This window comes from Triplophysa rosa, linkage group LG25, assembly GCF_024868665.1.
Source record: "Triplophysa rosa linkage group LG25, Trosa_1v2, whole genome shotgun sequence".
NCBI lineage: Eukaryota > Metazoa > Chordata > Actinopteri > Cypriniformes > Nemacheilidae > Triplophysa > Triplophysa rosa.
Window position 1 is genome coordinate 1,150,980 of NC_079914.1, and position 22,763 is coordinate 1,173,742.

Genomic DNA, 22,763 nt, shown 5'->3' on the forward strand with positions numbered 1-22,763 from the left:
CATCATCAGTTTTTTCTACTTATTAGAAATAATGTTTCTATAGGCATTTGAAAGTGGAGAAATGTGTATTTTCTCCAAAACGCTAACAGTAAAATAAGTCCATATATGGTGTGCATATAGTGTGGATGGCCCCTACAGAAATCATCATCAGTTTTTTCTACTTATTAGAAATAATGTTTCTATAGGCTTTCAAATGTTGAAAGAATGTGTATTTCTCCAAAACGCTACAGTAAAATAATTCCATATATGGTGTGCATATAGTGTGGGATGGCCCTACAGAAATCCATCATCATTTTTTTCTACTTATTAGAAATAATGTTTCTATAGGCATTTGAAGTGGAAAAATGTGTATTTCTCCAAAACGCTACAGTAAAATAAGTCCATATATGGTGTGCATATAGTGTGGGATGGCCCCTACAGAAATCCACATCAGTTTTTTCTACTTATTAGAAATAATGTTTCTATAGGCATTTGAAGTGGAGAAATGTGTATTTCTCCAAAATGGTACAGTAAAATAAGTCCATATATGGTGTGCATATAGTGTGGGATGGCCCCTATAGAAACCCACCATCATGTTTTTTCTACTTATGAGAAATAATGTTTGTATATATCAATTATATTGGAATAATATTTTTCAAACAAAATGCTTTCAAAAAACATACTGTAATTAAATCTGTTCAAATCCATGGGTACTGTAATTGCAAACTGCATAAACAGTTTTATTTGCAGGACAAAGGTCTAGAAGGCATTAAAATAATACATATTTAAGATACAGACAGAGACATTGGTTTCACAATATAACGTTACAGCAATCATAATGCAAACATTCGGAGAAAAAAACCTGCATAAATTACGACAAAAACGAGATATGCTAAACGTAAAACAAGAAATATGTTATTGACAAGAGACGCGGAACATCTACATTTAAATAAAGCTTTACAAGCGGTGTTTCCGTAATGTACCGTAAACCACTCAATAAGCGCGCATCTGAACCTAAACAGCGGCTGGCTTGACCGTGTATTTTCAAACCGCGGCTGGCTTGACCGCAGTGAAGAGAAGTCACGGACCGTCACTGAAAGCATATATTTTGCCAGCTTTCTCAGATTTATGTATCAGTGCATTTAATGTGTTAATATTTAGAATTGGCTGCAAATACTGTAGCTTCAGGGGTTTGCTCAAACAGACTGTCAAAGTGTGGCGACTGAAATTTAAAGGCTCTGGTAACTGCAACAGTCTTCTTACAAACACCAGTTCAAACATGTTTACCTTCAATTTAACACCGCCACCTCAGTAACAAAAACAAGCTTTATGAATATTTTATGAGATATAGAGTGGCATCAGGTATAAAAAGTAAACTTTACTTACTTGTTGAGTGTGCTCTTCTCTTCCCCTCTCTGTTTTTGAACCGATGCAGGCACACTGCACAATACTGTGCAGCATCGAGCTTCTCGAGTCACTTCAGTAAGGACCGTTTTGGTTGGTGGATCAAAAGCTCAACGCGATTGGCTGAACAGGCCAACCTTAAAAAAAGTTATGCTTGAATCTCACCGTGGCAGGACAGTCTCAAAAATACCACACACAAATTCAAAGCAACCCACACACGTGTGACGATTTGCAAATGCAGATTCACCAATCCATAAATACATGTAACAACATTCACAAATGTTTACTGGAAAGTGATTCAAGAACATGATTTATACATATTTGTGAAAACATTCTGAATTTATTTCTGCGATATATATTTGTGTGAGCATTTGGGGAAAATGTTTGTGAATTTATGAATTGTGTTTTGAATTTACAAATCTGATTTTGTGAATGTGAATTTATGAATTGTGTTTTGTAAATGTATTATTATTGAGACTGATCTGTCTCCATATAACTCCGCATTAGGGTTATGCCAACCTAATTGCGCACTAAAATGCTTTTCAATTTCTGACAGGTTTAGAGAACAATTCATTCATCTGGTCTGACTAAGACAGACACACAAGAGTCATTAATAAGTTACATACAATTCATTCAACTGGTCTTAAACGTTTGTTTTTGTGAATGTCTCGCAAAGAAAAGCAACAAAACCCTGTTGTCAAGTAGATGTCTACAGTAAATTCAGATTGCAAACAACTTTTGGTTGTGCCACAAAATTTTTAGACTATTTGTGATCCTCTCTATGAAAACCAGGCTCAAGTCTCTGATTCTGAGATAACGATCATCAAAGTTCGATTTCAAAGTTCACTATGATTTCCATCTTTGACATGGCCTTAGTCAATATTAATATAATATTGATAATATACAAGATAATCAAGGTTGTATTTTCATAGCATGCTTTTCACGTTATGTAGGAAGATTTTCTGTAGAAATAATTACTAGCTGGGTTCTCACAGGCAGGGTCAAATTTAATAATTTAACATTTTCATATTCTTAAACTGAGGTAAAATAACATTGGAGACATAACTCCCATCCATATTGATAAATGACATGCTTGTGTGGCAACAGTTATATTGTAAAGGGGCCACTGAATCTATATCGGACAGGTAAAACATGGCATTGTTAACAGAGATTTTGCTGGAGCATTACCTGTCTAAGCTCAGACAGACCCTTTAGGATGGCCTGTTGTCTTTCAGTGCTTTTAGGATGTGATGGGTCATGTTGGACCAGAGGTGTTACCTGCCTGCTTCTCGCTGCAAATCAAACAATGAATCCATTCATGAAGAGGTATCTTTGAAAACTGCAATATACATTTATCTATTCATTTAAATGTCATGTTTGACTGCACTGTTGGCTGTAGAATGATCACCTATGTTGACTCTCTGCTGGGTTTCTTGTGTGGAGGGTCTGGAGTGTGAAGCCATGGGGTCCATGTGGTAAACCTCATCTGTCCGTACATAGGGCACATAGTCTAATGAGGGAGGGCGCCCCATGTTGTCCACCATTTGCCGAGAGGACTGCTGGGATGGCTGCTGTAGACGGTTCTTCACTGCAGGAACAGGAGATAGCGCTCTACTGGACAGACAGGAGCACATCCATTTAGGACCTCATCAGTGAACGTTGAAGGAAAATATAACAAATGAACACAATAACATATGTATTATTATTTAAAGGAACGGGAACACCCAAAAATGAGAATTTAGTCTTCATTTACTGACCCTTGAGTTGTTCCAAATCTGTGTAAATGTCTTTGTTCTGATGAACACAGAGAAAGATATTTGGAAGAATGCGTGTAACCAAACAGTTCTTGGCCACCATTGACAACCATAGTAGGAAAAATTGCTTTAAAATATCTTCTTTAGTGTTCAACAAACATTTATAAAGAATGTAGGTAAGCACTAGGGGTTGAACGAACTAGTCGACATTAATGCTCTGACGCGACCTTTAAAGCTTGATGTCGACTAGTCGCTGGTCATGTGATTTTGACACCACCTTTAAGAAGAGGCTGTTCCAAGAGCTGCGCGAGGGACGGATGTCATTCCCACCCGCTTGAGTGGGATTCTGTCACACTCCTGGCCATAATATATGTTATCTTGTCCTGGTTCCATACACATCATTCCATACACGTTTTCGTCCACAACATTTCAACAAATCGCAACACGATTTGATCTGAAGCCGCAAAAGCTCGCAGGTAAAGCCTTAACGTTACATAGATTTCAGTACACCGTGCTTCTACACTTAGATCTTTTCATATTATAGGCTATTTTTAGGGGCTATGGCCTCTATTGTTCTCGTCAGTATTATTATTCTTAACCAATGGTAGTCTATGGTAGCCCTATGAACCATACGTAGGAAAATGGTGAAAATAGGCACACTCGTAGAGGTGTATGGGGGTATGTATATAAGTATAAGTATGGGGTCTCTAGCACACGCTCTATAGCGCCACCAGCAGTTCAAAAATGCTCTTCAAACGGCTGTAACTTTTGAACCCATTGATGTACAAAAATTCTACTCTGCACACATTCCATGTGTTACACTAAGACTCCGCCCATTACAGTAGCAGCCATCTTGAAAAGTACAGTATTGCGTTTTTTCGCTCCTAGTCCTAGAAATTGTGACTGATTGTCACGAAAATCGGCTGAAACGATTTTAGGACTGAGCCGCATAGAAGAGATGCTCTGGAATGGAGATTTTCGCTGTTGCTCAAGTTACGACGCCGCAAACTTTTCAAAGTTGACCCAAAAATGGATCTTAGGCCGTATCTCAAACATTTATCGATCTATTGGTAAGAAACTTGGTACCCTTATCGACACCTTGGACTGGGGGTCCTTGCCAAAATGGGGAACAGCGCCACCTAGGGGTCGCAAGAATAGAAAAATGGCTATTTTGCTCGTAACTTTTGAAATGTTTGTCAGAAAACCGAGATCTCTGTCTACGGATTCCTCATGTCATGCCGGATCGTATGATTACGATTCTGTCATGATTAGATGATCGGCATGTTGAAATTTGTCATCAATCGTGATATCTTTTGAACCGTATGATATATCGTCACCAAATTACAGTCCCAAACATACCCTTTAATTTTCAAGACAGCGCCACATAGCGTTCGTGAGCTATTACTCTTATTTTTTATTACCTTTGAACGCTGCTGGGTCAAGTATGCCAACTGAGTGGCACACCTGATAAATTGCAAGTCTCGGGTGCAAGAAGGTCACTGGTTCGAACCTCGTGGTGCACATTCATACATTACATTTCGTTTGTTTGTTTACTTGCACTATTTGTGCACATACTTGCAAATTGAAATGTCATTTTAGTAATGAAATAAAATAAAGTGTGATGTATGTAGTGCAACTTAGTGTTTTATAATACATGTAAATATATTCAAACAGAAACAAGGTAGGTACAAAATGACATTCTTTCATTGTCACTTCAAACATCTGTTCCTCCTAAACACTGTATTTCTGCTACTTTTGCTCTACGCTCTTGATTCAGCCCTTTCGGGACTGGCACATGTCAATGTTTGAACCTCTGAAAGATCTCCTCGGGATGCTGGGTCAAGCACGTCAACTAAGTGGCACACATGATAAACCGTAAGCCTTGGGTACAAGAGGTCACGGGTTCGAACATTGTGTTGCGCATTGGGTGTGTGGGGGAAGTGGGGGCTGGGTGTGTGGGCTGGGTTCAACCACATCCCACCTCTTCAGAATCAGAAGAGCTTTATTGCCAAGTGTGCTTGCACACACAAGGAATTTTCTTTGGTGTTGGAAGCTTCTAGTACAGACATTCAACACAATGACAATACAATATAATAAGATTTACAGTCTAAAAGATTCTAAAGTATGTATACAGGTGCTGGTCATACAATTAGAATATCATCAAAAAGTTGATTTATTTCACTAATTCCATTCAAAAAGTGAAACTTGTATATTTGACCAACTTTATGGAGATGCAGATTTCATTTTCCAACAGGACTTGGCACCTGCACACAGTGCCAAAGCTACCAGTACCTGGTTTAAGGACCATGGTATCCCAGTTCTTAATTGGCCAGAAAACTCGCCTGACCTTAACCCCATAGAAAATCTATGGGGTATTGTGAAGAGGAAGATGCGATATGCCAGACCCAACAATGCAGAAGAGCTGAAGGCCACTATCAGAGCAACCTGGGCTCTCATAACATCTGAGCAGTGCCACAGACTGATCGACTCCATGCCACACCACATTGCTGCAGTAATTCAGGCAAAAGGAGCCCCAACTAAGTATTGAGTGCTGTACATGCTCATACTTTTCATGTTCATACTTTTCAGTTGGCCAAGATTTCTAAAAATCCTTTCTTTGTATTAGTCTTAAGTAATATTCTAATTTTCTGAGAATCTGAATTTTCATTAGTTGTCAGTTATAATCATCAAATTAAAAGAAATAAACATTTGAAATATATCAGTCTGTGTGTAATGAATGAATATAATATACAAGTTTCACTTTTTGAATGGAATTAGTGAAATAAATCAACTTTTTGATGATATTCTAATTATATGACCAGCACCTGTATATAAAATAAGAGACTATTGTACAGAAAATGGGGGATAATAACATATAAGAGACATTGTACAGGGTAGTATATAGTAGAATATACATAGAACAGAATATACTCTTTGCCCACTTTAAGCTTCAAACAGCTCCTCAGAAACCTACGGGTGATGTCACAGACACTACGTCCATATTTTATACAGTTTATGGTGTACAGTAAGCTTTATAACCTGTAAGTTGATGAAAATGTAACGTGATGCACTTACTGCCTCTTTAATGAATGACATAACACGTCCAACATTCGCTGGACAAAACAAGCTTGATTTGGGTAACGTGTCTGACCATACAGGTATATTAAGGCTTTGAATCAACTTTGACAATGCAATGTTTAATTATTTAAAAGTATAGTGTTTGCCATTTTATGAAGCACTTTTGGATGCATAAGGTGTCTGCCCAACAGTTTCAATATACTGTAAATGCAATAAAGGGATCATATGACGCGATTCCGTATTTTCCTGTATCTTTGATGTGTTACTAGTTGTTCATGCATGCAGTATATTAGCAGGGGCGGATTTAAAATTAGGCAAAGGTAGGTAATCGCCTGGGGCCCCCAAAAGGAAGGGGTGGACTTAACCAATAAGCCATGTCAGCAGCCACTTAGAGCCCCAAGTATTTATCAAAATAGTCGGGATATCCCCGTTAACGTTTTATGTTATTACATCTGTACGAAGGCACTCCCCCTATTATAGATTAGGGTGGACCATTCCACTAGCACCGTATATGCGCGAGACGAGTTCGACACCAATTAGAGAAAGTTAACGCAGCGGCGGAATTTGTAGAACTGCCCACAGCGAGAGAGTCATTGTGTGGTACATTAGCTGCAAAACGAAGAAAAATTCACAAGGAAATAAAACAACAAAGAACGCAGCTACACCAGCGGAGAGGAAAAAAGACGATTTACAAAAGATTGTTGCCAAAGTCTCTGCTTTTCCCCCACCCAAACTCCACCACTGCTCCTATAGCAGTAGCGCATCTCTCTCCTGCCAGAAACAGCACTCTCCCAGCCACGAGCAATGATAATGTGCCGGTGAGTATTTCTCCGACAACACAGTTATAATGACTGACGACCAAAACATCTGTCAAACAAAGAGCGCTGTGCGCTTGGTAGGAGAGGGCCAGTTCAAGGGTAGAAAGGTTGTTTGACTCCGCTGCGCAGATCGATGGGCACATAAAGACATAATATAATAACGTCAGTACAGTGCTAACGATTCATACTGTACGCACTAGTACAGAAATTTGGTCACATTTAAATGCATGAAAGGTCGTTAACCACAAAAAACACGGAAAGAGGACACACTTTGTATATAGTAATCCCAGATCAGGGTTTTTCCTGCAAAAAGAAATTGGAGGCGGCAGTCAAATTTCGTGCCGCCTTAGACTCTCGTCAAAAATATGTCGAGTGTCTTCACAAAAAACACTGCGTGCATTATTAAACAGATTGTCATTTGTAACTGCAGTTACGAAACAATGGAGGCGCTGTTTCGTTACCATCAGCTGAAGAGTTCAGTAAAAGAGCTATATTAGGAGCTGTATTAGCTGTGTTTCACGGCTGTTCCAGAGTTGTGTGTTCAATTTACATTTTCTTGAATTTCTTGAAAAGATTTCCTAAATTAACTTGCTGTACATCATTATAATGTTTTTAGCTGTGAAGTTGGCTCGTTGAATCAGCGTTATTCTGTACACAGCGAGTTCGCCAGTATGAACGCACATTGCAATCAGAACGACTGGCAAACAAATGACTCCTTTGAACCAATTCGTTTACACAGAATGTAAGAGATCAGTGAATCGTTCAAAGCTCAGTGAACTACAAGAGAACGTAGGGTGTGAATGAGCTTTGCTCATTTAGTTAGACTGGTTACTTATAAGCCTTTTTTATAAGACTTTTTAGCCCATATTAAAATGTTCAACTTTTCTGTTTGATTGAATAAATTTAATGCTTTATATAACTTATTAGTTTTCATTTCATCATTTTTTTTTTTAACTTTAATAAAAGTGTTTTGTTAAGACACTTATCCCATGTTTTTCATTTGGGTATTCATTATTATATATTTTTTAATTAGTCAGTATCTGTGTTGTTTATTAAGCTTAGTTTTCCCCTGTCACTTCCCCTGACTGGGGGTGAAAAGTTGTGTGCTTTGAGGAGGAAGAAAAATAAGGGTTGCAGTAAAGTAAAATGGTACATAGTTGGGGCCCCCATACATGGATTTGCCTAGGGCCCCCAAATCACTAAATCCGCCCCTGTATATTAGACATGTAAAATTCTATAAAATTAAAGTCTCAAACCAAAAGATATGTTCCATTTAAAGCGAAGGCTCATTCAGTCTTGCCTAAAATGCCTCATTTAAACACGCTCCCACAAAAATCTACATCAGGGTGTGGGAAGCTTGGCATAACACCGCCCTAATGTATACGCAAAGAAAGGCATAACTATTTTTGCTGTAGTGTTGTTGCAGCCACCATGTCATGGACATGCTGTGTGTTTCATTGCGAAAGCAAAACTACTTTGCTTGGTCTTCCAAAAGAGGACACAATTAGAAATCAGTGGTTAAGGTTTATTTTGGGGCTGTCAATTGATTAAAAAAATGTGATTAATTGCACCCTTTTCGTGTGATTAACTGCGATTCACACATGCATTGTGGAATTAAACATACACCATTTATTTTGTTGCTGTCAATCGATTCAAAAAATTAACTAACTTATCACACACAGCATTTATGTTTTTAAATATACTTTTACATACTAATAATTTCATATTTTATCTCCAAATTAATGTAGAAACACATTTCTTTAACAGCATAATTTTATGAATGAAAACCAACATTCTAATATTGTTGTCTTTGCAACTGATGTCTTTATTAAATATATTCTACCAATCAAACCCATTATAATAGGTGTGTATATTCTACTAATCAAACCCATTATAATAGGTGTGCCTACCTGTCTAACAGGTAGGAAATATACAGAAAATAAAGTTTTCAAACACTTTACAGTCTTTAATGCTTAATATATGAAAAACAGAAGAATCCTCTTTAAAGCTACAACGTCACATTGATTTCTTCTTTTCTTTTGTTCTTTCATTAACATTAGTGACAGGCATTCTGAAAAGTCTACATTTAAAATATCGAATTTGTGTGCGCAAAAGATGCCAAATGTGAAATGGCCTTAAAACCGAGGTGTTTCAGAAAGGCGAGGCAGAGAGGAGCAACAGTAATCTATGGTATGTGAAAAATGATGTGCTTCTTTGAACTGTAAACACACTGTATTACACCAAATATACACAATAATGTCATATTAGCTGTGTCATATGACCCCTTTAAGAACTTACCTTTCAGCAGTGAAGACTGATTCTTGCAGCTTGGTTTCACTCTTTAAAGAAAATAAATAATATTACACACTGACCAGCAAATGTTTGCACTACAGGTATGCGTTTATTCTATTGATGTTAAACAGTGTATTAAGACTGCACCTGTTTTTGTGGATTTATATGTCTTTGTGCTGTTAATCTGTGGTTGTTATTGATGGGTGGTGGTAAAGGATCTTGCTGAAGTATTCGTGAGACAGTGTTTTTCTCCACAAGTGTCATGAGCTCCATCTGTCTGTGTTTCCTGTTCTGCTGTCTGTGGCGCTGCAAAATCTCAGGGTATCGCTCAGACGCCGGGATGAAAGCTTTACTGGGCCTCTGCGTGTTCCATTCAGGCTTTTTTGTGGGCTGCTGTTTGCCGTTCCTGCCGGTCCGTGCGTAAGGCTCATAAGGGTCGGCTTCGGCCTCTGTGGGCACAGTGCCATAACTTTTCTCTGGCAGTTTCTCAACGCTGCTTTTGGAATTCTTAGAGGTCAGTGTGTTTGAAGCAGCCATGCATGCTACTGCGGTGTTGGGAGACTCTTTTCCTGGGTCACAAACTGCATCTGTCTCGAGCAGATGGCTCACCTCTGCAAACGGTCAAAGCTAATGATTATTTTCCCAAATTGTCAATCAAAAAGGATTGTTTATCCCACGATGATATTTCTTTCAATTCTTATTTACTCACCCTCATGTTGTAATAATTAGATTGTGGATTGATCCCTAACGTGTGCCATTACCAAACTGTGGAAGTGTGTACATGTTTTGCAATTGTTTTGATATCCTAGAGAGCAATGCAGGTTAAACAAGTACCAAGTCTTTTTTGATCATATTTACGAAGGAAGCCATAATTACAGAGTGCGATGTGTGTTGCTTTTATGTCTTTACTAGACTTCTGCATTTTTAACTAACTGGAATTTTTTTGAGAGCATTTCATAGTAATAAGAAGTAGGTGTCAATATGACTAGAGTAAAAGCACAACACTTATTACTTGATAAACAAAGTATTGCTTATTTATTGCTACATATTTTGCATTTATCGGGCGCTGTAGTGATAGCTGCCCACTGCTCCGGGGGTACGTGTGTTCACTACTCTCTGGATGGGTTAAATGCAGAGGTCACATTTCGTTGCCTTGTACTTGTACATGTGCAATGACAATAAATTGAATCCAAATCCAAATCCAAATCCAAATCCAAATTTTGTTACCTGTCTGAACAGCGGTATCTTTTCTTGGAGATGGTGCTGTAGAAGGTTCCACTCTCTGGATTTTAACCTCAGATGATATCAAACTTGTCGATGTATTAGGTGAATCTTGACCACTGAAGGCTAAAAGACAAGACTGTCATGAATTATGACAGAAATTAAGCATATTAAAATAAAAAAGTTAATTTCCACCATACCCTGAGATACAGAGTCTCCTTCCAGGCTGCGCAGTAGTCTGGAAACATTGTGGCCTTTTTTTGACAAGTCTTTGATTCTCTGGAGGTGTTTGTCTTTAAACGCCTCCTCTTGGGCTCTCTGAATACTCAGATACAGCTCCTCAGTTTTACGTAACTGCAACTCCTGGGATCAAAAGACGTGCAAATACAGTAAGAAATCTGAATGTAGCATGCTAAGCAGAGATAAGAACAGATCTTAATATAGATTTTGCTATTTACAGTCTAGGCTGATCATAGAAACTATGACTACCAATACCAGCAATTCCGCACTAAAATTAAGGCTATTATTATATTTTGTTTAGTTTTTGATTAATTAATTAAATTTTCTGGGCCCATACAGTAGGTAGTTTATATTCTGAATTGGGTATTTATGCACCTGGTTCATGCATTTGTGTTTTTACCTCTTTGTGTCTCTGTCGTTCTGTGTCCTTTAGAAACTGCTGCTGGAGCCGCTCTCTCTCTATCTCTACTCTCCTCTCCTCCTCTTCATCATGTGCCTGTCGAGTGGCCTCTTCTTTCTCTTTTTGACGTCTGCGTTCTTCTACCTGAGCCTCAATTGCTCGCTGTACATCACAAATGAACACTTTCAAATAGCTGCTGTATGGTAAGGTATGTAGAGCAGTGACTTCAGGTGGTTTACCCAGGAGTTTGAATCCTACCTGGTGCTCAAGCTGTTTGAGTCTCCGGTGTTCACGTTCTTCAATCTGAGCAGGATCCAGCAAGGCTGTCATGGTGCGAAGATGGCTAAAATAATAGGAGAAATTTAATTTTAAGAAACATAACCTTGAAACATCCTTGACACTGGAATCTGCATCACCTGCATGAGCAAAATGTTCGCCCATCCTTATGTTGTTTCAAACCTGTACACACCTCATAAACCACAACCATAGTCAAAACTGCCTTCTGGAAAAAATCTTTTAAGTAAAAAAACATCAGTTTGTTCTAGTTTTTACTTTTGCTCCTTTTCCATGAACACGGAAAGCTTCTGGTCTGGTTGTCTAGCCGTGCTGAATCGTGCTAATAGAATGCGTGCAGAGACTCTATAGCTCAGTCTCGTGTTACCAAGGCAGAGCATGATGCATTTGTGTTTACATTCTAAAGATTCCTGTTGTCAGCCCTGCGGTGGAAAATGAAACCATTTACGTGGCTGGCATGGATCGGCACGGAGTGGAACAATTAAGCAACGAGAACGATTTGGCGTGATGGTGGAAAAGCGCTCTTAGTAAGTATTTGACCAGGATATGTAGTAACATAGCTCTTATCTTAAGTCAGTGGAAATTTGGGCTGGTTCCAGGCCCGGTACTAGGATGGCTCAACTGGGGGGGCAATTTCATATTCTGGTTGGGCAGATACATAATCAAAGTTCATTGCATGCATACTTTTTAAATGTTTCTGTAATTAAATTGTCAGATCACTATTTAATAAATAATGCAAATAAGTATTTTTTAAGTATTTAATAATATTTCATTTTTAATTTGTTATATTTTAATTGTCAGCTGGATATTTTTGGAGGGGCCCAAAATAAATCTGGGCGGCAATATCCCCCAGCCCCCCCAAACCCAGCCCTGTCTGGTTCTGAGAGTGGTTCTCCGTTCCCTCAGTTGAGCACCAGCTAAGCACTGGCTATGGCACGAGAACCAGAACCACATCTGTGGAAAAGTGATACATATACAGTATGTTTGGAACAACATGATGACAATTTATGGTCATAGTATTGAACTTTACCTGTGGTTACCCTGTAAGTACAACAATTATCTGAACATCCTTAAAATAAGATAAGAGATAAATGCTTCCGCTTCTCAAGTGATTGAGTCAGATAAATGTGACAATAATATGCCTTAAAACAAGAAAAAATAAGTTTGCCAAAAAATGACTAATTCCCGCTCCAGATACACAATGTCACAGTCAGACTGTCTCTGAGGAGAGGCAGGTCTCGAGAGGTTGAAAGAAGACGAGCGAGCGAATGCGCACAAGCGCGAACACACACAAGCGAACGAACATACACAAAAGAGCAAGCTTTCCTGCATGTTCTGATGTTTTAACACAGAGGGCGTCACGCCCCTCCAAGGTGGGCGATCCAATGTGATGCGATAGTTTTGGGCGCGAAAACATGTTTATTTGTCCGTTACACTAACTCACTTGCATTTATGATCGCCTGGGATTTTGGAGCAGGAATAGACTTAGAATAGAATAAAATGAGTATGGTATAAAATACATTACTGTGCTATACACCATATTCTAAGACATGAAAAGGGAAACACGTAGATATGAAACATGAAGGGGTTACAATTACATTGACCTGTAGTTTGGACAAGAATGTAAATATACACAGAATACCACTAAGCACATACGCCTTTGAGGTTATAGGTGAAGGAGAATAACATAGGGACAAGCATACAATGTGGAGATTCATGTGTATACACTTTAAACCAGTCTTTTGTGGCTAAGGAAAGAGAAAGAGACATTCTTTTGGAAGAATTTGAGGCTCTCAGTCCCTGGGGGCCACGTGGCTTTTCTCACTTTGGTGAACAGTCCTGTCCTCCCCCAAGAACCTCCTTTGAAGTCTAGGGGAGAGTATCCGAATCTGTCCTGGTCAGTGATGAAGGTGTTGAGAATAGGACATTTGGCCAGACTTGTTGGTGCCTGGTCGTAGTCCTGCTGAGAGGTTACTGTGTTTTACGATCACAGATGGTAAACTTTGATCCGACCATACCCTACACCGCCGATTAATCTTTTCATCTTGTAGGACGTGCGTGATGTCATCGAGAAAGGCAGTACTAGTGACTTCCACAAATAAGAGTTTAAACAAACAGTGGCTCTTGATGCAGAGTATTTTTTACTGGCTGTCGTTTATTACTTTAATGCTCCAAATTAGGGCTGGGTGGAATGATGGAATATTCCGTTACCGCGGAATGAATTGTCAACCGTAAGAGATTTTTCTATTCCGTGTATTCCGCGGAATGTAAATAAGTAGGCGTGGTTAACTCGGCGCTCTGCAAATCGGACGTCATGATGAAAAAAACTTGTGAATTAATTCACCGATAACAAATTAACAAAATCAAACATTCTTTTGACCTTCTTTCAGTCTGTAGTTTTGTGATCCGCTCCAGTCCGGCGCTTCTCTCACCCGCAGTGCTCGTGCAGTGGTGCAGTGATCTGCGCGTGCATAGAATAAAGCTCTTTCTCAGGTATTTCAGAAGACAGGTCGCTTTGTAAAGCTGTTAATAGTTTTAATAAAGTTTAACTTTAGGCGAGCCAAGGTGAAACTTGCGTTGTCACGCGCGATGATGCTAGCCACGTGAGCGCTGCCACTGGGAGACGCGTGTGGAGCTATGGTGTGGAGTCACCAGACAGACACTCGCAGTGCGAAGACAAGCGCGAGAATAAACAAACCTAAAGACAGAGAGTCGCAACACACTAAAAGTGCGCATCTGATAAAGAGTGAAGCGCGATAAAGACCTACAGTACAGACCCCATGAACACCAGTTTATAACACCAGTCGTATACACTCACCTAAAGGATTATTAGGAACACCTGTTCAATTTCTCATTAATGCAATTATCTAATCAACCAATCACATGGCAGTTGCTTCAATGCATTTAGGGGTGTGGTCCTGGTCAAGACAATCTCCTGAACTCCAAACTGAATGTCAGAATGGGAAAGAAAGGTGATTTAAGCAATTTTGAGCGTGGCATGGTTGTTGGTGCCAGACGGGCCGGTCTGAGTATTTCACAATCTGCTCAGTTACTGGGATTTTCACGCACAACCATTTCTAGGGTTTACAAAGAATGGTGTGAAAAGGGAAAAACATCCAGTATGCGGCAGTCCTGTGGGCGAAAATGCCTTGTTGATGCTAGAGGTCAGAGGAGAATGGGCCGACTGATTCAAGCTGATAGAAGAGCAACTTTGACTGAAATAACCACTCGTTACAACCGAGGTATGCAGCAAAGCATTTGTGAAGCCACAACACACACAACCTTGAGGCAGATGGGCTACAACAGCAGAAGACCCCACCGGGTACCACTCATCTCCACTACAAATAGGAAAAAGAGGCTACAATTTGCACGAGCTCACCAAAATTGGACAGTTGAAGACTGGAAAAATGTTGCCTGGTCTGATGAGTCTCGATTTCTGTTGAGACATTCAAATGGTAGAGTCAGAATTTGGCGTAAACAGAATGAGAACATGGATCCATCATGCCTTGTTACCACTGTGCAGGCTGGTGGTGGTGGTGTAATGGTGTGGGGGATGTTTTCTTGGCACACTTTAGGCCCCTTAGTGCCAATTGGGCATCGTTTAAATGCCACGGCCTACCTGAGCATTGTTTCTGACCATGTCCATCCCTTTATGACCACCATGTACCCATCCTCTAATGGCTACTTCCAGCAGGATAATGCACCATGTCACAAAGCTCGAATCATTTCAAATTGGTTTCTTGAACATGACAATGAGTTCACTGTACTAGAATGGCCCCCACAGTCACCAGATCTCAACCCGATAGAACATCTTTGGGATGTGGTGGAACGGGAGCTTCGTGCCCTGGATGTGCATCCCACAAATCTCCATCAACTGCAAGATGCTATCCTATCAATATGGGCCAACATTTCTAAAGAATGCTTTCAGCACCTTGTTGAATCAATGCCACGTAGAATTAAGGCAGTTCTGAAGGCGAAAGGGGGTCAAACACCGTATTAGTATGGTGTTCCTAATAATCCTTTAGGTGAGTGTACATTGCTCTCATTGTTTGTGCATATATTCAAACTTCATTGTCATACTTGTTGGCTATCTTCCTACTGTATACATATGATATAGCTAGAAGATAAATATAAATTAATAATAAATGTCATTATCAGAACTTAATTTTATATCTATTACATTTTCATAACTTTCCTACATTTTAACTATATGGTGAGCATTTAAATTAACTGTAATATATAAATAAAGGAAATCAATCTAATACCTAATTTTTCTAAGATATAGAATTAAAATAGTAGATTGTTACCATGAAATACATTATATCGTTGCAGTGAAATAAAACTATTCATTCCGTGAAATAGATTTTTGGTCATTCCGCCCACCCCTACTCAAAATACTCACTGGGTTGCAAAGCACATCTGCTATCATTTTTTACCAGCATTTATCTTATATTACTCTGTTGTGGTATTTGTGTGAGGAAAGACCATAATTGTTCCCATAACTCCACAAATCTTCAATGCATTATTCCACATAGTAGGGATGAAACGATTCCTCGAGTAACTCGAGTAATTCGAATACAAAAAATTATCAAGCCTCGTTTAATCCATTTAACTACAGTACACACGGAGCACTGCGTTTCCCCACGGACCATTATTACTGATGCACAGCCCGCTAAACTCTATTTATGTTCACACGCTCACACGTATTTCTCATGCTGATAAATAAGTGATAGCTTATTGAAATGGTGAACTGCAATTTTACTTAGTTTTAGTCTATTTTGCGAGTGAAACTTGTTTTCCGGCTGCATTGAGTCCATAAAACTAGATTCGGACTAACGTTAGTGGATGCCGAATCATGTTATTTACACATGTCATCTGGCTGTTCTGCATGTCTGAGTGAATGAACTGCACTTTATGAGGACATGAACTTCATCTCCAGAGTTGCTCTGAGAGTTTATTTCAGAACATTTTACTGAGTGAAGCTAACACACTAAAAAAATAAGTGTCTTCTGACGACCTGCCAAAATAAAAGTCCGGTTAACTTGGTATTTTTATGTGGACAAATATATTACTATTTAATAGTAAAAAATAAACAAACTTTCTTAGATAAACTAAATGCATCATGCATAAGCTGAAGTTTTATTCTGGCAGGTCGTCGGAAGACGCTTATTTTTTAGTGTGTTAGCTTCACTCAGTAAAATGTTCTGAAATAAACTTGTTTACCTTTGAAATTATTCTTTCTATTTTTATTAATGTTTCTTATTTATACATTTGTATTAGGCCTATATTGCATTTTGAATTTAATATGGCAATGGAATGTACTAAATGGGTTTAGTTTTCACAGATATTAATGCATGCAATTTCAGCAATAAATAAATAATTTTTTCTAAAAAGGAAACAAATTAGTTGTTCATTTTAAGAGACCCGTCTTATTTTCTCTTGTATATTTAGTATTGCTCTTTAATAAAGAAAAAGTACTTATTATCCGAATACCTGATTAATCGACGGAAAATCAGTAGAACAACTTGATTACTAAAATAATCGATAGCTGCAGCCCTACCACATAGTAAAACAAATACCATTGTTTCTCTTCAGTTTTGCCATGTTTGCAAGCTGTGCACAGAAGAGCATCTGTTTTTCTTTTGGCTGACAGAACCTAGGGACGACTCTGAAAAGTTTAAACATGCAAGTCTTGCTGTCGGGACATGTATCGTAGATGCTATTTTCAGTTGTTGCATACTATGACACACTATACAGGACGAAGCGATGGAATCTCTCACCTGATGGCCCGTGTCATTTACGTATTACTACGATACCCTACGACATGCAAATTTTTCTAAAATCGTGCTAAAATTTGGGCTGAAATGGCAAACAAGCAGCATGTTTGGGACAAAAAAAACTTTTTTTTTTTAAGTTTGGTGATAAGGGTATCCTGCAGCGAAACTGTGTTTTACTACAGCGAAACAGTGAAAGAAAAATTTGGTAAACGTGTAAAAAAATAAGGTGGCCTTACATTTAGAAGTTCTCATCTAACCAACCTGGTTCTCTGTTGATTTCCCTGAACAGTATCAACACTGGCTCTGCCCAGACTCTCCCCTCCAAACAGGCTTATGCCCTCCCAAGCTGTAGACAGCGCTCCAGAGACAGACCGGTGAGAAAGACAGCTGCTGATGTCAGGTTCCCTGTCCTCAGACGCCATTGCTACGCCCCGATGAAGAGAATCAAAATGAACTGCCCACCGCTCCATATCCTCAGGCTGTAGAAACAGAGGATTTCATCAGATATAAAGCACACTGTGCATGTACATATGCATTATGATGGGTGATATACTGAATAGATATCAAAGCGTGTAGAGCTGTTTTAATAACATTTATGATTCAGTAGCAAAAACCACCTTGCAGCGGGTACAAGCTGCAAATAAATCTGTCCCTAACTGTCATCTTCACAACATGACCTTCATATAACAATTTGGTAAAATTATGTACAATCTGACTGAACATTACTGTGTTTTTACCTGTTTAAAAACTATTATCCTCAAAAATGTCTATTGACAAATGACCCATAATTGCTGCTTGCAGCTATATTTTCATTTGAAATCTTGATGTTGGTACAGGTGAATGGGTCTTTTTCAGGTAATTTGACTTGCTAAGTGTGTGCCTGTGTATCTGTCGCACTCTGTCTGTTTTATATTATTTTCAAAATTATTCCAAGGTATTGCTTTTAAATTATCAAATAAATTATTTTTTATGTTCAGATGGCAATTATTTTTTTGCTGTAAAACTGATGCATGTTGAGCACTTCCACAAAATTAGCTAATTAGAATGATTGAGATTTTCATCAAATATAAAATGTTACTGGTTAAATTCATGCTTATTATTGTGTGGTCAAGAGAGGGCAATTTTAATGTTAAAAATGTTAAACGGGTTCATTACCGCCCGTCTGTACTATGTTTAAGTGTAAATCAGATACAAAAATGAGCTATTAAATGTACGGTTAGTACTTTGCTTTTTTCTGTTTATATTGATGTGTATACATAGATACTTCTACCTTTTATTTTTATCTTTACTTCTAACATGTATTTGTGTAAAAATGTTTGTTTAATGTTTCTGTGCTTTGGCCATGTAAAAACTATTTTATCATGCCAATAAAGCTTTTAAATCTGTATGGTAGAAATAATTTGTGCATGGACACTTAATATGTTAGGACATGTCTGCAAATTACTTGGTCCTCGCCTACAGTAACATTAAAAACTAATTGAGAGGCAAGGCAATTTACATGGCTGTTGATTTCTTTCTCGCGTTGTCGACGTAGTTTGGCCTCCTCTCTCTGCTGATCCAGTTCCTGTAACCACTGTCTCTGTTGCTCTGCTCTTTGAGCGCTAACAACATTCTCCATAGGGGCAGCTTCCTGAACAAGCATCACATAGATTCGAGTTATTTTAGAAGTTTGTAGACATGAAGATCAGAACGGTAAACTGATGTGTTACTGAGACAGGGTTTCGTGCATTAAGTAGTGCTTTAAAACATCACCCCCAGTATGAAGGCTGAACGGATGGCAGCAGGCAGCTGCTTATGTGTCTGGATTTGAGCTTTGGGGTTTGAACTTTCTATTTCAGCAGGTGTTTGTGCTGTCCCCCACTCATCCATCTGTAACAGGGCATACAGGAATATCTCAGTTGTGCTCAAAATCATTCATGCCCTAGGACCTAGGTTATATAATATGATCAAGGAAGGCTGTGAAAATAGATCTGCATCGTTAAGCCTTTGGATCTTTTCTTGAAAAATCTAACCTTTCGTTGGATAATAAGAATTTTAAATAGGGGATGTCATTATGAAATAAATGTTATTTTGTCACACATTCACATCACATTTATTTCATAATGACATCCGCCTATTTAAAAAACTGACTGGAATATATATGGAATGTATATTACTAAACAGAAGAATACATAAGTAGATCATGTTTTTACTAGTGTCAAACAATGACTTCCATAAAAGGGGAATTTAAAGCATTGGCAATACATACACGGGTAGTATTTAATTCTTGCTTACTGTGTTTTTAAGCCTTCCTTCACATGACTTATCATTTGACTTCACGTTAGCTCTCGGTTTCCTCTTTAAAGCCATTTGCTCATCTGTAAAGTAACAGTAAAAAACGTATATCACCACAGCCTTTCATTTCATCTAATGTCATAAAACCTTTGGCCTTGTCAATGAGAGCTTCGACACCACCCTCATTACAATTTAATGTCTTGTTAGGGTCCACACAACTGTACCGAGCTCTCTTCTCCATTCAGTTCTTTGGGCCTCCAGTGCATCCCTCTCTCTTTCTCGCTCTCCGAATGTACTGAACAGCCCGGACTGCTGCTCATGTGAGAGACGCCTGAAAACACAGAGAGACATGTGCCTGTCACAGTTCAGGCAGAAAAAGAAAAACATCAGAAATGCAGTGCTCTTAAATTTCTAAAAAATGCACAAAAAAATTACAATTTATCAGTTATTTACTGGCTATTCCACTTATTTACCAGTTTAAATGAACAAAAAAAATAGGCAAGTACATCATAAATCCATTTTCCCAACATTGTTTTTGCCTTAACAGCCTAAACACTATGCTAAACACATTGTAGCCTAATTATTAAGGGTCAAGCCACAAAGTGGCATAGATACTTATTATACGTTCTCTTATTAGTAGGGGCCAAGTCACGAAGTGGCGTAGACACCAATTGCATCCATTAGTGTTCTTGTTATTCGGCTTCTTCTTCTGCCATGGAAGTCTACGGCAGCCCATAGAACCATACAAGGGAAAAGTTATGAAATTTGGCACACACATCGAGGACAGTCTGAACTGTTACCATGGCAAATATGGAGTCTCTAATCCAAACTCCATAGCGCCACCAAGAGTCCAACTATTCACATACATTTTTGCCTATAATTTTTTAAATATACATCCTAGAAATACAATTTTTTTCCCTCTGAATCCTTGGCTAATGCCGAATCAAATACACTATTGCAGTCATTTTTCTTTATGAAAAATTTCCCGTCATTTTGAATAAATTTTAAACCTACTTTTTCGAACTCCTCGTAGACTGTTGTACAATTTGCATTTGGTGTGTAGCATCTAGAGACACTGCTGACAAAAAGTTATTAAAAGATTTTCGATTGTCCAGTCTGTTCTTCTGTAGCGCGTCAATGAATTCGACTGCGAGCATGCCAAAATTGATTTGATGCCATCTCTTCCCACCTAGTGGTCCAGATATATAAAAAGGGCTATTTTTGCTCCTTTTTCCTCCTACAATTATGCTCCTTCCTCCAAAGGAATGACATCAATGAAGAATTCTAGTCTGGATTTAGAGCATGTCACAGTACAGAGACTGCTTTGATCAGAGTTACAAATGATCTGCTATTGGCATCTGACCAAGGTTGTATCTCGTTATTGGTGCTGCTAGACCATAGTGCTGCATTCGATACCATTGACCACAGCACACTCCCACATAGACTCGAAAATTACGTCGGCATTAAAGGAATAGCTTTGAAATGGTTTAAATCTTATTTATCCGACCGTTTTCAATTTGTAGCAATAAACAATGAGGTGTCACGCAAATCGCAAGTCCAGTACGGTGTACCACAGGGCTCAGTCTTAGGGCCTCTGCTCTTCGCATTATACATGCTACCTCTAGGAGATATAATAAAGCGACACGGAGTTAGCTTTCACTGTTATGCTGATGATACTCAACTTTATATTTCCTCGAAGCCTCATGAAACACAGCAGTTCCATCGAATAATGGAATGCATAGTCGATATAAAAAACTGGATGAGTAACAACTTTTTATTACTGAACTCGGACAAAACGGAAGTGTTACTTATTGGACCGAAAACTGCTATAAGTAACAACCAAGAATACTGTTTAACTATTGACGGATGTTCCATAAAACCCTCGTCGTCAGCAAAGAATCTTGGCGTTCTATTCGATAGTAATCTGTCATTTGAGAGCCACGTCGCCAACACCTGTAAAATTGCGTTTTTCCATCTTAAGAATATATCTAAACTACGTCATATGCTGTCAATGTCAGATGCAGAGAAGTTAATTCATGCATTCATGACATCAAGACTAGACTACTGTAATGCACTGTTAGGTGGTTGCCCTGCAGGCTTATTACAAAAACTCCAACTGGTCCAAAACGCGGCAGCTCGAGTTCTTACACGTACAAAAAAGTATGAACATATTAGCCCGGTTCTGTCAACCTTGCATTGGTTACCTATAAAGCATCGCGTTAACTTTACAATCTTGCTCATTACCTATAAAGCCCTACATGGTTTAGCTCCTCAGTACTTGAATGAACTCCTTTTGTATTACAGTCCTTCACATGCATTACGCTCTCAGGCGTCCTGTCAGTTGGTAATACCTAGAATTTCAAAATCAAGTGCAGGTGGTAGATCCTTTTCCTATCTAGCGCCTAAACTTTGGAATAGTCTTCCCTGCACTGTCCGGGAGGCAGACACACTCTGTCAGTTTAAATCTAGACTAAAGACGCATCTTTTTAATCTTGCATACACTACACTTTCATAATATAAATCTTCAGAGGGTTTAGGCTGCATTAGTTAGATCAACCGGAACCAAAAACACAACTGATGTACTTGTTGCATCAAAGAGTGCAGAACAGTACTCTACTCTCAGCCAGTCTTGTCTCATGACGGTAGAGCGGAGAATGGGAAGCGGCGACCTGACAAGAGCTGAGATGATAGCGCTGGATAAAGAAGTACGCGGTCACCTGACACGTCTTCACCACAAAATTTCAAATGCTATTAGATTATTAATGATAATCTTAAACTATAATTTACCTTATTAGTAAGTTTATTTATTTTATTTAGCCTTGTTGTGCAAGTTCTCTGGAGCTTGTGCAGAGGCAGCAGCTTTTGCCAGAGGGGAACTGGAATCCCCTGGTTGGGCCTGGGTTCTCCTGAGGTTTTTTTTCTCGATTAGAGTTTTGGGTTCCTCGCCACCGTTTGCATAATGTTTTTTGCACTATTTGCCTGGCCGGGGGCTGCTTTAGAATTAGAATTTTAAAGTTTTACTTAATTAATATTGCATATAGGAATTTATAGTCTGTTATATTTGACCTGTGCTTCTCTCTCCTTTATCTTAAATGTGTGCTCTCACTGAGCGTGTGTGTGCGCGTACTTGTCTGTGTACGTGTGTGTGTGCGTGCGTGCGCATCCGTGTATGTGTCTATGTGAATGTGTGTTAGTACGTGTGCATATTGTGTGTGTGGAGTGTTTTGTATGT

The 22,763-nt window shown here is 38.8% G+C and overlaps 1 protein-coding gene across 5 annotated transcripts in view; it reads right to left on the reverse strand.

Annotated features, from left to right (window-relative positions):
- ccdc66 (coiled-coil domain containing 66) overlaps positions 1–22,763 on the reverse strand; it is a 114,621-nt gene that overhangs the window by 27,002 nt on the left and 64,856 nt on the right. For 2 of the 5 annotated variants that reach the window (XM_057325557.1, XM_057325560.1), the window contains 13 exons: positions 19,756–19,886; positions 19,532–19,614; positions 19,010–19,126; positions 18,756–18,887; positions 17,519–17,736; positions 11,445–11,529; positions 11,187–11,348; positions 10,747–10,909; positions 10,553–10,672; positions 9,473–9,936; positions 9,332–9,372; positions 2,792–2,997; positions 2,572–2,675 (listed from right to left, as the gene is read on the reverse strand). In XM_057325557.1, coding sequence (XP_057181540.1) covers positions 2,572–2,675; positions 2,792–2,997; positions 9,332–9,372; positions 9,473–9,936; positions 10,553–10,672; positions 10,747–10,909; positions 11,187–11,348; positions 11,445–11,529; positions 17,519–17,736; positions 18,756–18,887; positions 19,010–19,126; positions 19,532–19,614; positions 19,756–19,886 — 2,026 coding nt within the window. Of the gene's footprint in view, positions 1–1,365; positions 1,521–2,571; positions 2,676–2,791; positions 2,998–9,331; positions 9,373–9,472; positions 9,937–10,552; positions 10,673–10,746; positions 10,910–11,186; positions 11,349–11,444; positions 11,530–17,518; positions 17,737–18,755; positions 18,888–19,009; positions 19,127–19,531; positions 19,615–19,755; positions 19,887–22,763 lie in introns of all 5 variants that reach the window. The other 3 variants (XR_008962070.1, XM_057325558.1, XM_057325559.1) reach the window with 3 other exon arrangements.